Genomic DNA, 18,113 nt, shown 5'->3' on the forward strand with positions numbered 1-18,113 from the left:
CCAAACCAAGACCTCTGCAGGGCAAATCACATCACAACCTCATTTTTCTCTGCTCTGAATATAAACGTATAGTATAATTAATTAAATTATATTGCATATAATTTAATATATACAATATATGTGTATATTAATATATTGTATTAAAAGAAGTGAATACTTCACTTCTTTTCTTTTTCAAACAGAAAAGTAAGCAGTAAACTATTTTTCTCTTGTCGTCCTGCTACTGACTACTTGTTTTCTTTCTTTTAAAAACCAGTTTGAAATAAATAAATTAAACTATTTAATTACCATTTTTTAATTTTGTCTTTTGATATATATTGTCTTTGTTAAAAGCTATAAAATTAGATTAAAGCATATTAACATTATGCTTCTGCTCTGGTTGGTCATATTTATCTTTAAAAAAGAAAAGCGAGAGAAAAAAAACCTTCCAGCTGCACATATTCCAAAACCAGAGGGAGTAATTGTCCAAATGTAAAATGTCTCAACCAACATAATTGTGAACAAAACTTACATTATGACTGCATTAAGATTTGCAAAGACAACACGTAATAGACGGAAACTTTTCTGACTGATTTAATACCATATGAGTTACATTTTACATGAAGGACACCACATAAGGAGGAGGAAGAAGAAAAGGAAGGAGTTCACACTTCAGCAACGCTGTAGCACCCTCATGAAGAATGGATGCGCACAATTAGCACTGGGCCGACTCCTGCGGTGCCTCAAGAAGCTAAATCAGGTGCTCCAAGTGCAACGAATTACATGTCTAAACCAGCTCAACTTTAAAATCTGCTGAATAAAGTGCAGAGAGGTTCCAATGTGCTATGAATACATCAGGGTGGGTTAAGTTAGTGCATGGAAGCAGCTTTATACAGTCTATACAAGTTTCCAGCGGTTACTAACTTACTGATTTAGATTTCATTGTCAAAGCGGGCAGAGATCAGACAGCTGGGGCGACTCAGGTGAAGATGCTCTGCAGAAAAATCTAAAACTACTGCAGAGGCAGATTCTGCTGTTTCTGTCTTTTAGAGCCACTCATGACTACATGAAGACCCAGTCCAAAATATACCAGGTCTTTGTGGCATTTACATTTACAAAGTTACATTTTCAAAGAAAAATAGTAGCATAACATGATAACCAATTTGAGTTAAAACAATTGTTCCTCCTGCTTTGAAATAATTCCCACATTCTAAGTTGTAATATTGTTATTGCCAACACTTTGTAATATTTTGAAACACAGCCAGAAGGAAAATTATAGAAAACACAACCCAAATAAATTAGTAGTAGTTTGCTTATTGCAGGAAGCGGGCATCGATGTTAATCTGATCTATCAGTACATGCTTCTGTTAGCATGCTAGCTAGTTTTAAAAAGAGTGATGGGTTCGGTTTGACTGTTTATTTTTGACTCATTGTCATGTAACTTGAGTTGATATTTTACGGCTTTAGGTGTTCTTTAAATTAGAAAGCTGGAGGTTTAATAATTCTGGATGCTTTTCTAGTTGTTCTTATAGTAACCTCTTTTAAGCTAGATGGCTAGCCGTGCGTAGCAACAAGTGGTGTAGGGAGAACTCTGATTGTTGCTACGGATATTCTTGTACATCTCTCTACAGGGACTTTAAACTGTAGGGACAGTTGAACAGAAGATGTTGGCGACTGTTTAATACGGTGATATCAATAACAGACCATCGCCCAGTCAGTTCATACCTACAGAACAGGGTGCCTACTATAGACAACAGCTACATGGTTAGCATCGCATGCCGAGTTCTAATGTCCGTCAAAAACATTGGATTTCAGCTGCACTGAACTCTATGCTAAGTGTTAGATTGTCTCCTATAACGTTCAAGAACCAAAACATATCAAACAGGCTCACATAGGTGTCTGAGTTTTAACCTCAATGTAATATTTAGCCATATCCAGCAATAATAGGGTCTTCTTAAAGGAACAGTACATGTAGAAAACAGCTTAATGTCGCATACAAAAAAGAAAAACTACAATACATGTGATCTAAATCAAATAAATCATCAACGACTACAGCTAAAACAAAGTAAATTCACCATCAATACACACAGTTCTCTTGGATTTCTTGTCATTGTAAATGATTGGATAATGTCATAGTGGGAAAACCCCTCAGCTCAGATACTCTGTATTCAGGTAGTACTCAGAAGGATTGTATGTATGCTGTTACTCAGTCGGGATAAGTTATGTCTGTAGTGATGAACATTCCAAACAGATGTTTCATAGTTGGAGTGCAATAAGTGCTTTTCTTCGGGTTGAAATTCTGGATCATGTTACAGAACTGAACACATAAAACTTTTCTCTTCCTGCAGCTCATAGGTCAGGGTGGTTTGGTCCACCCATCTGTCTCCTATTAACCGGTCTTAGAGAATTTACTGTCTTGGACAGAGTGAACTGCACCTGGTAAAAGTTCTAATCCCAAAACAAGCCACAATATTCCCGTTCGACAACACACATGGTAAACACACTCACTGCATGCCTTCAATTCAACTCCAGAGGAAAATCAGATGGGATGGGCTTTTCTTTTCTTTTTCTTGGACTAGAGCTTCAACTTGCCATCTTTTTCAGGTTTCAGCACACAGATGGGAGTGGATTGTGGGCCTGCCTAGCATACCGTCCGGAGCAGATTTTACACGAGTCAGATTGTTCTGGTAGTGGATCACATCCAAATATAAAGAACATGTTTCAGCATGAATGTAAAATACCATGGATTAATAGTGGGGGGGAAAAAGTCTCCTATGAAGGAAGATAAACAGATGCTGTCTTTATAAACAATGTTTCATCAGCAGGGTGATGCCAAGATGGAGGCTCTAGGACAGAACACAGCCTGTGTCCTTCTGGGGCTTCAAATCAGGCTCCTTCACCGGCTTCACCTCCTCTTCCTTGGGCTTGGCCTGGTGGGACAGTAGAGCACAGTAAGACATGAACACTGCATCAGGTCAGCTTTTAAGAAAAGCTGTTTAGCATGTCTGAATCAAGCCGTATTAGCATAACGTGACTTGAAGCTGCAGTATGAAATTTTACAGAGATGTGTTTTGTACATATTTCTCAAAGTTAATGTCTTGACAGCAAAATGTGAGACAGACAATATGTGAAATAATCCTTGTTGTCCTACTGCTCTCTGCAGAAATACACCACTGCCAATCAGAGCAAAGAGGAGGATCTTAAAGCTGTCAATCATCCTCATGTACATACTTCTTAATTTGATAATGGCGGAGAAACAACTTATTGTTTATCCGCCATCATCATCCTTAGCTGTTCGTGACAGACTCTGTTGTGTGGAACCAGCTGTAGTGTATCAATCAATTTACCTGGTTAAATAAAGGTTAAATAAATAAAGAACATAATAAAAAGCACATGAGGGGGTGAATAGCTTGTACACGAGATGATTGTCAGCTCTAAGACCCTCCTCTTGGCTCTGATTGGTTATTTCTGACCGAGCTGTATATTTCTGCGGATGGCAGTAGGACGACATGGCAAAGACACAGGAACACAATTTTTTTCACAGATTACCTGTCTCATCTACTCTCAGGACATAGTGACAGAGTTTTAACAAATACGCAAAATAATTATTTATTTATTTTACAAAAGTTACCTACTGCACCTTTCAAGACTAAAGCGTTCTAATGATCTTGAAAGAAAAATTCTAACTAGGCTTTTATAAACCGGGTATTAGTAGATTACTGCATGAATTCATAAACCGACGGAGCACCTTGTCATTTTTGGCTCCCTTGGTGAGGTCGAAGGTGGCATAGACCTCAGGAGTGCACTGCTCGCTGAGGGGCGGCAGCTCGAAGGGGACCGGCTCCGCCAGACCGTAACTGGCCTTCAGCTCCAGCTGGGGAGGCTCAGCAGGAACCTTATGGAAGTATCTGTGGAACGACATCCAGGAGAACATTAAATAAACCAAAAAAACAGGAGAACTTTGGATTGTTCATGTTCTTCTCAGCAGTTTGCTACTGGAAAACTGACTAACGTTCAATCAGCAGCTGTTACTGTACAGTTACTGTATGGCCGAGAGTTTAGACAGCAACGATTGTTAAAACACTAACATCATGTTTTAAAATATCTCCAAAGATATTTTAGAAGTTTCAAAGACTTTTATGAGCAAATGCTGAGAAAGAATATTATACCCAAGTTAATATGAATAGTAATTTAATGGATAATGCTACTGATGAAAGAGTGGTGGGTGTAAAAACAAGTTTATATTTCTACCCACTCCTTTGAACGTGTAAATATACATTGCTGTTCTTTTGTATATAACTTTTTATTCTTTTACTGTGCTACATTTAATAAACTCAAAATGTAACAGTGTTCTCTGGTTCATGTCAGATGGAGGTGTTTCAACGACAGACCACCAGAGTGCACTACAGCTGAGTCAGCATTAAAATGTGTGCGTGTGTGTGTGTTCGTTTGTAATACCTTGTGGGGACGATTTTCCTGACATATGCTACGTTGTGGGGACCAATTGCTCCTCGTGGGGACCGGAGCCTGGTCCCCACGAGGGGAAACCCTGTTTTTGGGTCAGGGGTCAGAGTTAGGGCTAAGTTATGAATTGAGTTTTGGCTAGGGTTAGGGTTAGGTATGTGATGGTTAGGGTTAGGAAAAGGATAAAGGTAAGGTTTAGGCTGTAGAAATGAATGGAAGTCAATGGAAAGTCCCCACAAAGATAGCCAGACAAACATGTGTGTGTGTGACTCACATGAAGCCGTTCTCTCTCTGGCACTTCTCCAGTGTGGTTTTAATGAGCGCGCCCAGCTTGAGGAAGAACAGCTGCTCTGACGGCTTGGCCGTGGTGCCGGGCCCTTTGGTCTGACGGTACTCTTTACACAGCGCCTCCGCACGGGAGTAACCTGAACACACACTGTGTTAAAACCCACAACATACAGGGAGCACAGTGGGGTCAGGGAGGAAAAGACCTCCCACAACTCAGGACTGGACGTGTACATAACAGGGCAGTATTATGGAAATGTTTTATTCCCTCTAGAAAAACATATCCGGAGTGTTGCCTTAATTCTTTCATGAATGTCCTTTAGTCTCCCATGGCAACCATTCAGCTGTGCAAAACACATGGGTGGACCTAGCACAACTTTCGAGGCAGTTTCAGAGCTTCCGCCTCACAAAGCAGCCCTCCCCTGTGACTCCTCACTCAGCTCCTTCAGACTAGCGACATCAGCAATTATCAAACTCCTTGTGGAAATGCTGATCTGCTGAGCTCATTATAGGAGCTACTTCTCAGTGAAACGTTGCTTCAACAAGCCCCTTCACTGTCCATTTTTAAAACCCATCAGACAAGTTTTTTTTATTCATTGGCTTTCAACCCACCTGAGACTTGATTTTACTTAATCTTTATTGGTATTGATTATATCTCCTTAGCTGTATTGTTTTATTGTGTTTTGAATTGAGTTTCTAATATATTATTATGTGCTTAGCTTTGTTACTTAATTTTTATATGTTCCTTTATCTTATTACTGATGTTCAGTACTTTGTTTCAGCTGTGGCTGCTGTTAAAGTACTTTATAAATAAAGTTGATGATGATGATGAAAAACACTGTTAAATGGTTAATAAAGAAGTCATGTTATGATGAATTCCTGAAGGCAGAGTTTCAAAAAGAGCAGGAGTTCTTAAAGCAATAGAGCCCGAATTTCAAGGTTTTAGATTATGAAGTCAAATATATTTTAAGCCAAATTTGATATACATAGCAGCAGACGGCAACAGTTACTTAATTTAGCTATAAAATGGCACCATGTGCCTGGAAAATACACAAAACTGCCCCTTTAAATACACAGTGGCAGGAAACAGGAAGCAAACACACAGGAAGCACCTGTGGCATCACTGGCAGTCATTCATTCTGACTCAGACATGAGGAGAGGAAATGCCTCAACATGTAGCTCACTGACACATGATAGCATGTGTAAAGTTACAGTATGACATCTCCAAGGTTACAAAACAACGCACGTTCTCAATAAAGCATGGTACTAAAGAAGCACGTACATTTTTCGGCCTCCTGTAGGGATCTTATAGACTCTCCACATTTGTCACTGGCCAGCAGCGTCTGGCCGTGGTAGCAGAACGCCTGCAAAGGAAAGCAGAAACCGTTGGGACATTTCATGGTTAAACATGTTTCTCTCCCCCCCCATCCAAAGCGAAGCTGCCAATGTGTGTCAGCTTACATAAGCCATGTAGAAGTACTGCTTCAGCTGCAGATACTTCCTCCACTTGCTGCTGCACTCTGGCTCCAGGGTGTTCAGCGTGTGGTCTGCACCGCCACAGATAAAAACAAGGTTTTACCTCAAACTATCAAAGAAACAATAAACCTGCAGGATCAAATGCCAAACAATGTGACAGTGTAAAATGCCACATTGCCTTTTTTTTTTTTTTTTTTTTCCTCTTACAGGTTGCAAAATATAGTGACAAAGTTGCTAAGTTATCCACAGTGGGGTTACTATTAGTAACCGCACATGTCAGATGTGCAGATGTCACCCAGTGGGCAGGCAACTTATAACAGGAAAATCCTATACGTGAAAAAATCTGTATTTTTTATTTTTTTTATCTATATTGACAATTTATTGACTTAAAAACAAGTTTATATATCTTGCTGAAATGTTACTTTTAAATTAGTGTTTTCTTATTTCAAGTGTGTTAAGATATTTTAACTAAACAAGACTTGGTAAGACTGTGTTCTTGCAAAGTGCAAGGAAAATGAACTTACAACCCCTCTGAGGTACTGATGTATCGTTTTAAATATGATTTTTGTTTGTTTTTTTACCTGCTGGTATAAAAACACTGACCAGCTTTCTGATAGAAGTTCGCCGTCTCAAAAGCCAAAGCTGCAATCAGGGAGGCGTTGTGCTTCAGCTCGATGGCTCTGGCAATCGTCACTGGAAAAATGAAACTGAATATTAGTTTTTTTTAAAGTCAGTTCTGTTTAAATGATTCAGCACAACACCAAAAACTTACATATTAAAAAAAATGAAATAAAGAAGAGTAAAGTGTTAGAATTAAAAGAGATGTGAATAAAAACTAACCGCATTCACTTCTTTCACCCCCTCACACACTTAAATACTGTGGTTGTTTTTATTCATTTTATGGTTAGATAGATAAGATAAGTTTTACTTGTAGCTAAAGAAACATTGTGTCATCAAGTTTGAGTTGCGGTCCAAGTAATTAAAGGTCAGGCTTATTATCTGTTCATGTGCGTCGCAGCTCCCTTGTGATTTAGTCCAACAGTACCTTCCTGTGCCTCAGCTTGGCACTGGATGATATACGCGTCCATCACTCGGGGCTCCAGGTCTCGGCCCTTTTCAGCTGGGGTGATGAGGCGGGGAACGTGGACCTCCTATGGTAGAGATGCAAAAACTTGTTTTTTTTTGTTTGTTTGTTTTTTTTTAATTAACACCCCATTGATCTTTCGCTTTCAGAAATATGCAGAGTTGGTGCAGCAAAGCCAAGGTCTGGCAGCCAAATGTTGAAGTTTAAACTTCCAGTGCATCTGCTTCACCTTGAGAGTTTTGAAGATTCCAGCAGCAACCTTCAGGCTCTTGTGAACGTCCTTGGCTTCGGGCTCTGTTATGCTTTTAGAGAGGCAAACATGGCCGTCAGTATGCTACAAGAATATCCTCGTCATTCTCTGTGTGGTCAGTTGGCATATTTGGGTGATTGGGGGAACCAACTATCAGCTCAAAACAGTCAACAAAAACACAACCCAGACAGTTTATTACAAATCTTACAGGCTTAAATCAGAAACAACATTTTGTTAATCAATAATTAATTTCAAACTTTTAACAGTAGCATATCCATTTTTTCCCCCAGTCTGAAGTTCTGTTTGCTTTTTTCCCACTAAAAAAGAAAAACAATCAGTGACAACAGAGCTGTTCTAATGCATAGATCCACTCACTGGCCACTTTATTAGGTACATCAGTTCAATTGGTTATGAACATAAAATGCTGAATCAGTAAATAACATATCATCAACATAGCAGCACTCAAGTATTTAGATAACTTCATGAAGTTCAAACTGGCTACAGCAGCAGGAGACCGCTCACCAGGTTCCACTTCTATCAGTTCAGAACATTAAACTCAGGATTCACTTCCCTCACACCCACCAGAACTGGACAATGTTAGTTAGCTTGGATAAACGTCCGACCAGTCTGGATTTCAGCTGCAACATTCATTTAATCAGAATCTGGCGACAACAACATGAGAACACAGACCCATTCTGCTCTGTATCAATGGTTCAGATAGTGGTGGCGGTCGAATGATGTGGGAGATATTCTCTTCTCACAATTTGGTCCTTTATCATCAATCTGAGAGTTGTCACTTACTACTTGCACCATCAAGGTAATAATAGATGCCACAAAAATAAAATTATCTCAGCCTGGTTTTTGGACATGAGAATGGCCTTTTTGGACTTCAAAAACGTTATTGTCTGAACGTCATGAAGACTTGGGACATTTTCCCGCCTGATAATCTGGTAGAATGAGTTTGACTGGGTACCAAAGTTGGAATATCTGTTCCATTTTTAGCCACTGTGATGTATTTTTACACTGAACTGTGTCAAACAAACCAACCCCTCTGAGCAACCTGTCCCCCCCTCGCCTGTGGTGGCGCTGCACCAAGAACCACTGAAGGGAATTAAAAGCTTCTGAAGAAGACACTGAGCGCAACCTCCTTCTTCATGAAATGTGAACAAAACTGAAGTAGTGTCACATTTTAGCAAGGGGAGAATTTTTCTTTTGTCTTTGGTAAAAGACTATGAGCCTTCTCACTCGCTAGCGCTAGACAACCACACCAGAGTTCACTTCAACCAAAACAATACCTAGGTTTGAAGGCAGACCAGAGTTTGCTTTTTTTGAGAGTTCCTTCCCAAACAAACTGGACATTCCAGACAAACAAACTAGAGTTTGATTAAAGCAGACTAAACAGGGCTGGTCTGAATGCACCCATAGGGTGTTTACTAAAGGTAAAAGGGATTTTAACGCAGTACTAGCAGGGTGTACCTAATAAAGTAGCCAGTTAATGAACAGACTGCTTAAGCAACACTTGCGCAGTAATTTCACTACAAACTTCCATAACTTGAAAATATTAATGAAACCTCTGTAAAGTTCCAAAAAGTTGTAAACAAGTGCTTTTGTTTTTCTTTTACATGCTTGAAAAGCAGAAAAGACACTTACTTTTCCTTCCCAGATAGTCTTGAGGCAAACTTGGTGTACCAGGCGGCTACATTGAAGGCCATAGAGGCCAGCTCAAAGACGGCATCCTGCTGGGCACTAACAAGAGGTCAAAGAGAAACCGAGAGTTAGGATTTCTACAAAACTACAATCTGAACATTATGTCAATCAGATCAGGTTAAATCTGCCCACAAGGGGCCTCAAGACCACCACAGCGTCCTCAAAGATGCTGTTTGATACCTTGGGATGTTTCCTTGTAAGGTGTCGGTCCACTTGAAGTTCTGGATGAACCTCATCTTGTTCTCCTGTGTAGTTCCATCCAGGGACGAGATGAAGCCTGTTGGTCACGGCACAACAAACACTGAAGACGTTTAGTAGGTGCAAGTTAAGGAATGAAATATAAGAGTGCTTATTGGTTAGCAACTGGCAATTTTCCGTCTCTGCCATTTTGGTTGTGTAGTAACTTGCTTTTCATATGCAAAGGATAGCAACACACATTGACAATAGTCTGCTGTAAGGAAATGGTGTTACATGAATAAAATAAATATGATCTACCAGAAAATTATTGTGTTTTAAGCAATAAATCAATTAAGCACATGATAAACTAAGACCAGCTACAGAAATTTTAATTTACACGATTTATTGTTAAGTGCTCTATCTTTCTACCTAAAACTGGATGACAAAAGTCTTCAGTCTGGTGCTTTGGCCTCAACTAGCCCTTTTTTGAAGGACTTGATCATTTATTTTATTTGTTGTTTCTGTTTTTTTCCTTCTTTTTTAATTTATTTTGGATACTGAAAATGTCTTACAGGTCCAGTGTTAAATATTTGTTGGAATTTCAAGTTTATTAATCTTTAAAATGTGTTCTTGCATTGTTATGCCATTATCATTATGCTACTTGAAAACGGTCTCAAAACCACAATATAATTGTTTATGGCAATAACTTCTTGGACAATTTATCGCCTGTGACACAGCTATATGAAACAAAAATTACGATGAGAGTGTTTTTACAATTTCTTATAAAAAAAAAAAAAGACAGAGCCAATATGCAACATTGAGAGGCAAAAACAGTCCTCTACACTTATTTCCTTTCAATAACTGTCCGTTTATAGAAAAATGTGCTGAAAACAACATGGCCGACGTGAGTGAACTTGCCTTGCAGCAGAGAGAAGTACACGTCCGAGGCATTCTTCATGATCTCCGGTGTGCAGGTGGAGTCGGTGAACATCTCCAGCAGCCTCGCTCTGGTCGTCCTCAGGTCACTAAGCGCATCACACAGACAGAAATCAGCTGATGATCTTGTCTCTCAAATACCAACAGGCTTTCTTCAAGAATGAATAATCGATTCAACTTCTCTGACATCTAGGATCAATTGTGACTGAATTAAAATGACTTATTGTAAAGTGCCTTAGGAAGGGTTAGGGTTTGATGTGAATTGGCGCAATAGAAATAAACCAAATTTAATTGATTTAAAAGAATTTACAAAACAAATACTAAGAAGCACCATTATATCTGTCAGTTTCCACAGCGTTATGAAACACCTGCTGTACCAGACATGGGCAGGTCTGAGGCTCATGATGGTATGATAACCTGAAGTAAAAATAGCACAGCTTGACTGATGGTAGTATCACCACAATTCTTTTTAAAACAAAAATGCATTACATGATTGATTTCTATGAAGAACAGCTTACCAGCTGGGGTTTTAAAACAGTGCTACCTTAATAAAAGTGATGGATGGCTCTTCTGATCGTCTGCATTTTGCAACTGGAAATATTTTACCTCATCTTTGTACTTGGTAAGAACATAGTCAATATAATCACCACCTTACAGCTACCTGAAGTGTTCAGTAACAGGTAGGGGAGGGGCAACAAAGCAATATTCTATGCTCTAAGTGAGGAAAAGTTGTTACTTTTTAAGAAGACAGCTTCTACTGATGCTGTCCGTTAAATCAACAACACTTTTTATCACATTGGATTACTTACCTTTCAAAAAATATTATCACTATTATTTTCACTGTCATTTTCCCCTTGACTTCCATTACTAAATGAAGAGGATTCAATGACTTGTGGTTGGGTTGTTTTATTCAAATTATTTCTAGTTAAAACCTCTACAGGCGGTGATAAAGGGTGCTTTCAGAGCAGACTACGGGGACATTAAAAATGTCTTCCTTATTTTTCAGCTCAACATTGATGATTGTCCGTGAGTCTGATAAACAGAAACACACGAGCATCTGAAGATGTCTGTGTTGATATAATGAGAGACAGAAAGAGGAAGCTGTGAGCTGCTCCTGGTAGAGCGGCTTCGGCCATTACTGAAATGAGCCGTCTGTGTTTACAGGATTGGTACAGTTTGAGCCCTTTGGGCATAAATCTGAATCCTCCCACTTCCTTTCTGAACTGCCCAGCATGGTGTAGATTGGTCCCCTTGTCTCATGTTTACCACAGTGTCCAGGATAATGTTGATAACAATTTGCTACAATGATGATGGATATGCAATACAAACTCATAAAATCTGCAACATTAGTAGACAATTGTTGCCTTCTAAAAGAATCCTCACATTAAAGCTGCTAAATGTGACTTTTATAAGAAAAAAAATATATATATATATACATATGTATATTTATTTATTTATTTTTACATATTTCTTGAAATTAATACTATATCTTGACAAGATTGGAATGAGACAGATAACGTGTGAAAAGATCAATCTCCTCCACCTGCTTCCGGTGCTCCTATTTCCATATGAAGAAATGCGCCCAACCAAAACCAACCAATTAGAGCCAAGAGGAGGGTCTGGGCGCTGATATTGAACCTTGTGTATTCGCTGCTAAATGTGCTAATGGTGGAGAAACAACTTACTGCTACAGAAAAATTGTTTATCCGCTGCCAAAGGTGGCTGTGCTAACTAGCCTTAGCATTCATGACAGACTCTGCTGACAGGAAAAAACTGCAGCTTAGAAGAGAGCAAACAGAGAAAAGGACGAGGGATGAGCAGCGCCACACAAGATTGTAATTGACAGCACTAAGACCCGGCTCCAGTCTCTGACTGATTGCTTCTAGTTAGTAGTGGGAGAAAGCAGAGAAGCTACATTTTTTCCACAGGCAGTCTGTCTCATACCACACGGTAACAACATGGTGATAGTTTCGATAAATGTGTAAAAAGTATATACATTTTATATAAAAGTTGCACGCTGTAGCTTTAGAACTGTGGTGATGACGCGTCCAGAACTTGTTGTGCAACCCTAACTTGGGCTGATACAGACCGGGAACCGAGTCGATACACCATTATGATTCAACACCAATCAAACCCTCTTGAATATTTACACCTGTCACTAAATGTTTCCTTGCTGCCTAATATTTCTATTAATATTTCTAGAATTGTATTACAGTGAACTGATAAACACTTGCATTTTTTTAACCTGGTAGAGGTCTTACTGTTATGTCTGTGTATCGATGTATCTTTCAGTTTTCTGTGGGTTTTTTATGTCCATGTTGAGTGTGCTGTAACATTTAGGTGGTCAGCCCACATGTATAATCAAAACAACGCCAAAGTGTTGTATATTAAGTTTAACAGTAACCTGTCAGAGGAACATGTTCGGTGATAACGTTGCTCTGTTTCAGCTGGTGAACATTAGACTTACTTGCATATCTTGTTGGCAGCCGGGCTCCCTGCCACACCATAGAAGTTAAAGGACACCGGCGCTGTTGCCTTCAGTGGGTTTCTGTGAAACCAATGGGCCATTATGTGGACAGGGGCACACCTACAGAGGGAAGGCTACAACACAGTGACAACAGGTTAATGACACGAACACGCTTGCTGTGTGGCTAGAATAGAGACTAGTTCGTAAACAGCTCGTTTCACTGATTATTTCTCCAACACGCGACGTTTGTAAGCGAATGAGAAGGCTTCCGACGTCACTTTTACGACGTCGTGGCTACATCTCACCATGTTAGCACTCTGATAAAACACTTTTCACGTCAGTTCAAACATACTTCGAATCACAGAAAGACCCATACTATTGTTCCAGTCATGAACTGTGTCTAATTGTGTTATTTTTCCCTACTACAGAAAGACAAAAGTCCATGACGTCAGCTAACAGAGAGCAACCACAGCTAACTGGCTAACTGGCTAAATGTACAACCGCAAGCAGGAATAGTTCGATAGGGCAAACACAGAGTTTTCAGATGGCTTTATAAATATACCCAAACTGGTTTGACTGTAGCTAAACTTCGACTGTTTACCTGTCAATACGTCGCCGTAGGTTAGCGATTTGGTTGCTTGGAAAGTCTGACAGTGACAACTAACTCACTTCCGGAAATAAACACGAAACAGAGGCAGACCAATGAAAACGGGCGGTCTTGTCACGTGACATACTGGAGCAAAAAATAGCAGTTCAGATTTTTACTCAATTTAGAAGGGTTCCGTACGGCTTTTGACATGTAAAATACAATACGCAGTGCATTTCTTGTTTGGAAGGAGTTTTACTTATAGTACAGTTTTAACAGTTATAATTTTAAGGGTTTCTTCCTTTTCTAGCACATTAAACATACCTTAAGTAATAAATGTAATTACAGATATTGTGCTTCTAAAATTAGTCATTTTCTTCTATTGACAATAACATTAAACAAAAATTGTGTTCATGAATGATTGTAAACTGTAAATCTATAAACTGAGGCCAAACAGATAACAACTCTTCCTGACCTGCATGATCCATTTTTTTTCCCTTTTTTTATATTTTAGAATTTCACCTTTTAACCAACTAGGCACATATGCAGCCATAGTCTGTATGGTTATTGATTTCAACATAATTACTAGTTTTGTATATTTTGATTATTCTCATTATCATATACTACAAATAGCCATTGCTATAATTTGAGTGTATTCACAAAATTGAGTTGCCCTATGTTTCTATCTTGTTTCAACAAAGCATTTTTTCTCTCAGCACAATTCAACTCACTAATGTAACTTATTTGGATTCTTTTTCCCCCCATTCATTTTTGTGCTATGATCCTCCCTTTTCTTGATTTCTCGTGTTGCCACATAAAAAGCAACACTACACTGAAACAATTAATCAGATTAATCATGATGAATCGATTGTTGAAATTAATCGCCAGCTGGAGTATACAATGCCAAGAAGGCCAGTTGCTGAAAAAAAACTATATTCAGAACAATAATTAATCCATAACTGTACAAATCACGTAAACAGTTTGTGTTTAAGATAGAAACAGTTTTGTCCATAAATATGTTCTACCCAAAAACCACAAATGGCAGTTTTATCTTTACCCGGTTCAAATAGTGGAGTACTATCTGTAAATATGTTTTAGCCAATGAAACATTTTCTTATTTTAAAAAGTCTTTCAACATATTTCTAAAATTTCATGAAAACGGGCCGCAAGTTGAACCCAGATTTTTTTATTGTTGAGGTGCTTTAAAAGAAAAATACCATGCAATGTCACTTTACAAACTTTTTATTAGCATTTTTTTTTAAAGAAATTATGAAAGTTCATGTTTTTCACAAGCATTTTCCCATCTAACAAATAATGTCAAGCTACTTCAAGTGATGATCAAACAAATAGAAAAAAAGTGACCAAAGAAAAACATTGATTCATCCTCAAGAAAGACGTTGTCATTAATAAGCTCACACACAAAATTAATGGAAATTATTTGTGCACTGGATTGTCATCATCATCTCTCCCAAACATCAATGTTGACATCAAGATGTTCTTGTCAGCAAAAACACAAGCAGAAATTCATTTCATAATCACATTCATTACAAATCAGGTGCACCAAAACAGGGTTAGGAAAGAAGCCCCAACCAAATCGCTTTAACCATAAATCACCATTTAGATTTGAATGAATAAAACCACCAGAACCAAAACAATATCCCAAAAGAAAAAAAATTTCCTAAAATTGTAAATATGTTTTAAGTACTTAGTTTTTTTTATAGTCAGTGCATTTTAAGAAGAAATCTCCAAACAAGGCACTTTTGGTCAGATTGAAGGCAAAAACAAAATTACATAAAAATAATTAAACAGAAGGAAATTATTTTTTGTCTTAAATAAAATTCTCATTTAGTTCATTCTGTTCTCATTTTTAAAAAATCAATCTGTGAACATAGAAGGTGCAAATATAGAAAAGCAGCATTGCAGGTGATCCTGATGTTTGCAGAACCAAAATCCTGGTTCCAAAAGGTCACTTTTTGGCCTATCAGAAAGTAAATAAGAGCATAAGAAAAAAGTACTTTCTGGTTCTCTAACTGGAGATCAATACAATAGGAAAACCACAAAAATGCCCCAATTGTCCAGTACAGAAAACAGTTCACATTACCTGATACATATTGTATGAAGTGAACAAAATAAGGAACTACAACAACTGATGAGAACAAACCCCAAAATTCATCAAATTTGATGAAGGTAGATGAACATTTTTGAAACCAAGTCTGTACATTTGCCTTTATGTTATCTGATTTACAATTGTACCATCATAAACATATGGAAACATCTTTAAACATCTTCCCCTAAACAGCTATACACAAGCAGAAATTGTTCCTCAAACGTGTCCCTAGAAACATACAAATAAACAGAATATGAAGGCTTTTCATTTGAGAGGAAGTTAAATCAGTATAAAATGTACCCTCTTGATACTGTTTAATCCAACACTGAATCACATCTCCGGATGCTTTGGCTTGTGAGGCAGACAGAAACGCAAAAAGCTGAGCTTGCAGTCACAATGTAAAGACTTTGGCACTTGTGGAACTTTGGTGACATCCCGAGACACACATGGAAGGTTCTTCAAGATGGCACATTTGTAGACTATTGATGAAAAGGCGGAGCTCATAGACGTTTGGAATAATTGTTGCATAGAACATGGTCTCGGACATCTCCCCAGCCTCCGTTCTTCATGTGTGCCTTGTGCTCCACCGGCTCCGCCCTACTGAGGACAAGGCGTGGAGGAAAGAGACCTTCCTTGGCCTTCTGAAGGCTCTCCTCTACCTTTTGCGAGGCCTGTTCTGGTCTGCAGTTGTCCTTCTGGTGGAGACCGCAGTCTCCGGTGTGTAGAACCCTGGAGCCCTGCGCAACCAGCACCTTAAGGGGCTTTGATATGCAGGTTCCGGACAGATACTGCAGAGTCCAGTCCCAGTTGTAATCATCGTAGGTGCAGTAGTCATTGCTGCAGCCCATCAGCTTGTAGTAAACCTCCCTAGAGATGCCCATGCCTATGTTGTGCTTAGTCGACATCCATCCCGAGGTCAACACCTTATCAGACATGCTGGTGAAATCTATCACACCGTTGTGGTTGCCCAAAGCCAGCATGTCGCAGTCTAGGCAACTTGTCTTCTTAAACTCAATCATTAATTTATAAAAGTGGAAAAAGTCTGGTAAGATGTAGTTGTCTTCCTCGAGGAAGACGGCAAAGCCGCTGTAGCCCTGCATCACCTGAACTCGCTCCCAAACGAAGTGCAGCTTCCACCACCAGTGGTGTTTGGTTTGAGTGATGACGGCCTCCCTGTAGTGTCCATATGAGTCAGGGTGGTCCGCATTGAGGCATCCTGTTTTCCGAGCCATGTCCTTGGACATGTCTCGGGGACAGTCTCGTGGGTCCTGCCCAGGAAACTCTTTGGGATACAGCTGGGTGCTGAAGGGGAAATAAATCTGCAGTACCTTGCAGAAAGTTATCCCTTGCACAACTGTGTTGATTTCCTGTGAAAAATAGTCGTGGCTGAAGATAAGGAGAAAACTGTGCACCTCAGCAGCTCTCTCCAGTGACCTGATGAGGAGCCGGAGGTATTCGGGCCTGTTGTGAACCTGCACAACCAGCACCAGCTGGGGCTCCCCAGGAAACCTATCTGCATTATGGACACATTGCTTGTAATTGGCACTGTAAACGGACCGAGTCAATTCTGACACAGAGCCGAAGTTAAATATCTCGCAAGAATTCGTTCCCCGATTTCCATTACTGGTGCTGTATGGTGTCGTGTCCTCTTCAGAAATTAACACACGTGTTGAAAACAAGAGAGTCACAAGTACAAAGATAACTCCGAGCAGCAGGAGCAGATTCCGTCTGAGCAGCCGAAACCTCATATTTTCCTTCCTGAAAGCAAACTTTGGCAGCAGATATGGCTTTTATTCACCTCCTCGCGCGAGTCTGCATCGTTAAAAGTCCCCGCCGCGCCGCGACCCTCCGTTTCCTGGTGCGGCTCTTCAAAGGAAGCCCCAAAACGCCGCGTGACTTTTTCTCTTAAAATCCGAGCGCAACCTTTTTCTCCAACACGGCCGTCTTTCCACTGGAAAACCGAGTCATTTCCCCAAGCAGTCACTCCCAGAAGGAACCTATGGAGCGAAAGAAAATTTCAGAAAGAAAAAAACAAACAAACTTCACACAAGTCATCTCTTTGTTGTGAATTTCCAAAAAAGAAGCTGACACACTTACCCGAGTGAAGAGTGAAGTGTCAACACGTTAATACCAGGAAGAGAATGACAGAACGGTGATACAAGTTATTGACTGCTGACGTGTACAATCCAGCCAACGAGGAGAGAGCGCGAGCTGCTCCTCAGCGAATCATTGTCCTGCCCTCAGTCATGTAACATGAGAAGGAAATGTAATCCGTAACCAGCAGGATACTTTTGAAAACTCTTACCTTCATAACACTTAATTGTTCGTAAAAAGGGTTCCTACGTGTAAACTAGAAAAACTATGCAACTGATTTTTTCCCCCAGGTCAACATACATGGAAAAAACTATAACACGGTAGTTTATTTAACCTATTTTCTAAAACATTTCTTTATCTCCACTTTGTGTTTAATCCTTTCCCACTTTCTTGACACTTGTTCTATCCTTTCTTTCTTGTGTCTTTCATTCATTCTTTGTGTCCTGTCTTAATTCTTTATCTTTATCCTGTGTCCCTCCTTTCATTTGTCCTTTAATTTCT

The 18,113-nt window shown here is 39.3% G+C and overlaps 2 protein-coding genes across 2 annotated transcripts; both read right to left on the reverse strand.

Moving 5' to 3' along the window:
* Positions 1–558: 558 nt before the first annotated feature.
* brox (BRO1 domain and CAAX motif containing) lies at positions 559–13,526 on the reverse strand. The gene is made up of 13 exons (XM_014973668.2): positions 13,427–13,526; positions 12,826–12,959; positions 10,341–10,447; positions 9,426–9,522; positions 9,189–9,284; positions 7,518–7,590; positions 7,250–7,355; positions 6,808–6,897; positions 6,190–6,275; positions 6,011–6,092; positions 4,718–4,868; positions 3,728–3,887; positions 559–2,909 (listed from the first exon to the last, which is right to left on the reverse strand). Exons 2-13 carry the CDS (start codon positions 12,924–12,926, stop codon positions 2,826–2,828), a joined length of 1,233 nt encoding a protein of 410 aa, XP_014829154.2. The 5' UTR covers positions 12,927–12,959; positions 13,427–13,526; the 3' UTR covers positions 559–2,825.
* A 1,111-nt stretch (positions 13,527–14,637) lies between these two features.
* LOC106907813 (alpha-1,6-mannosyl-glycoprotein 2-beta-N-acetylglucosaminyltransferase) lies at positions 14,638–17,723 on the reverse strand. Its single transcript, XM_014973678.2, has 2 exons — positions 17,616–17,723; positions 14,638–17,515 (listed from the first exon to the last, which is right to left on the reverse strand). Exon 2 carries the CDS (start codon positions 17,264–17,266, stop codon positions 16,019–16,021), a length of 1,248 nt encoding a protein of 415 aa, XP_014829164.2. The 5' UTR covers positions 17,267–17,515; positions 17,616–17,723; the 3' UTR covers positions 14,638–16,018.
* Positions 17,724–18,113: the final 390 nt, after the last annotated feature.

Source organism: Poecilia mexicana, unplaced genomic scaffold (assembly GCF_051168715.1).
Source record: "Poecilia mexicana isolate PSO_F unplaced genomic scaffold, ASM5116871v1 scaffold_21, whole genome shotgun sequence".
Classification (NCBI taxonomy): domain Eukaryota; kingdom Metazoa; phylum Chordata; class Actinopteri; order Cyprinodontiformes; family Poeciliidae; genus Poecilia; species Poecilia mexicana.

Coding starts and splice junctions, on each gene's coding strand:
- brox (XM_014973668.2), bottom strand. CDS start 12,926: ATGGCCCATTGGTTTCACAGAAACCCACTGAAGGCAACAGCGCCGGTG. Junction 4,869..6,010: donor CCTACAGGAGGCCGAAAAAT/GTACGTGCTTCT, acceptor GTGTGTGTTCAG/GTTACTCCCGTGCGGAGGCG. Junction 2,910..3,727: donor AGGGAGCCAAAAATGACAAG/GTGCTCCGTCGG, acceptor CTGTCCCACCAG/GCCAAGCCCAAGGAAGAGGA.
- LOC106907813 (XM_014973678.2), bottom strand. CDS start 17,266: ATGAGGTTTCGGCTGCTCAGACGGAATCTGCTCCTGCTGCTCGGAGTT.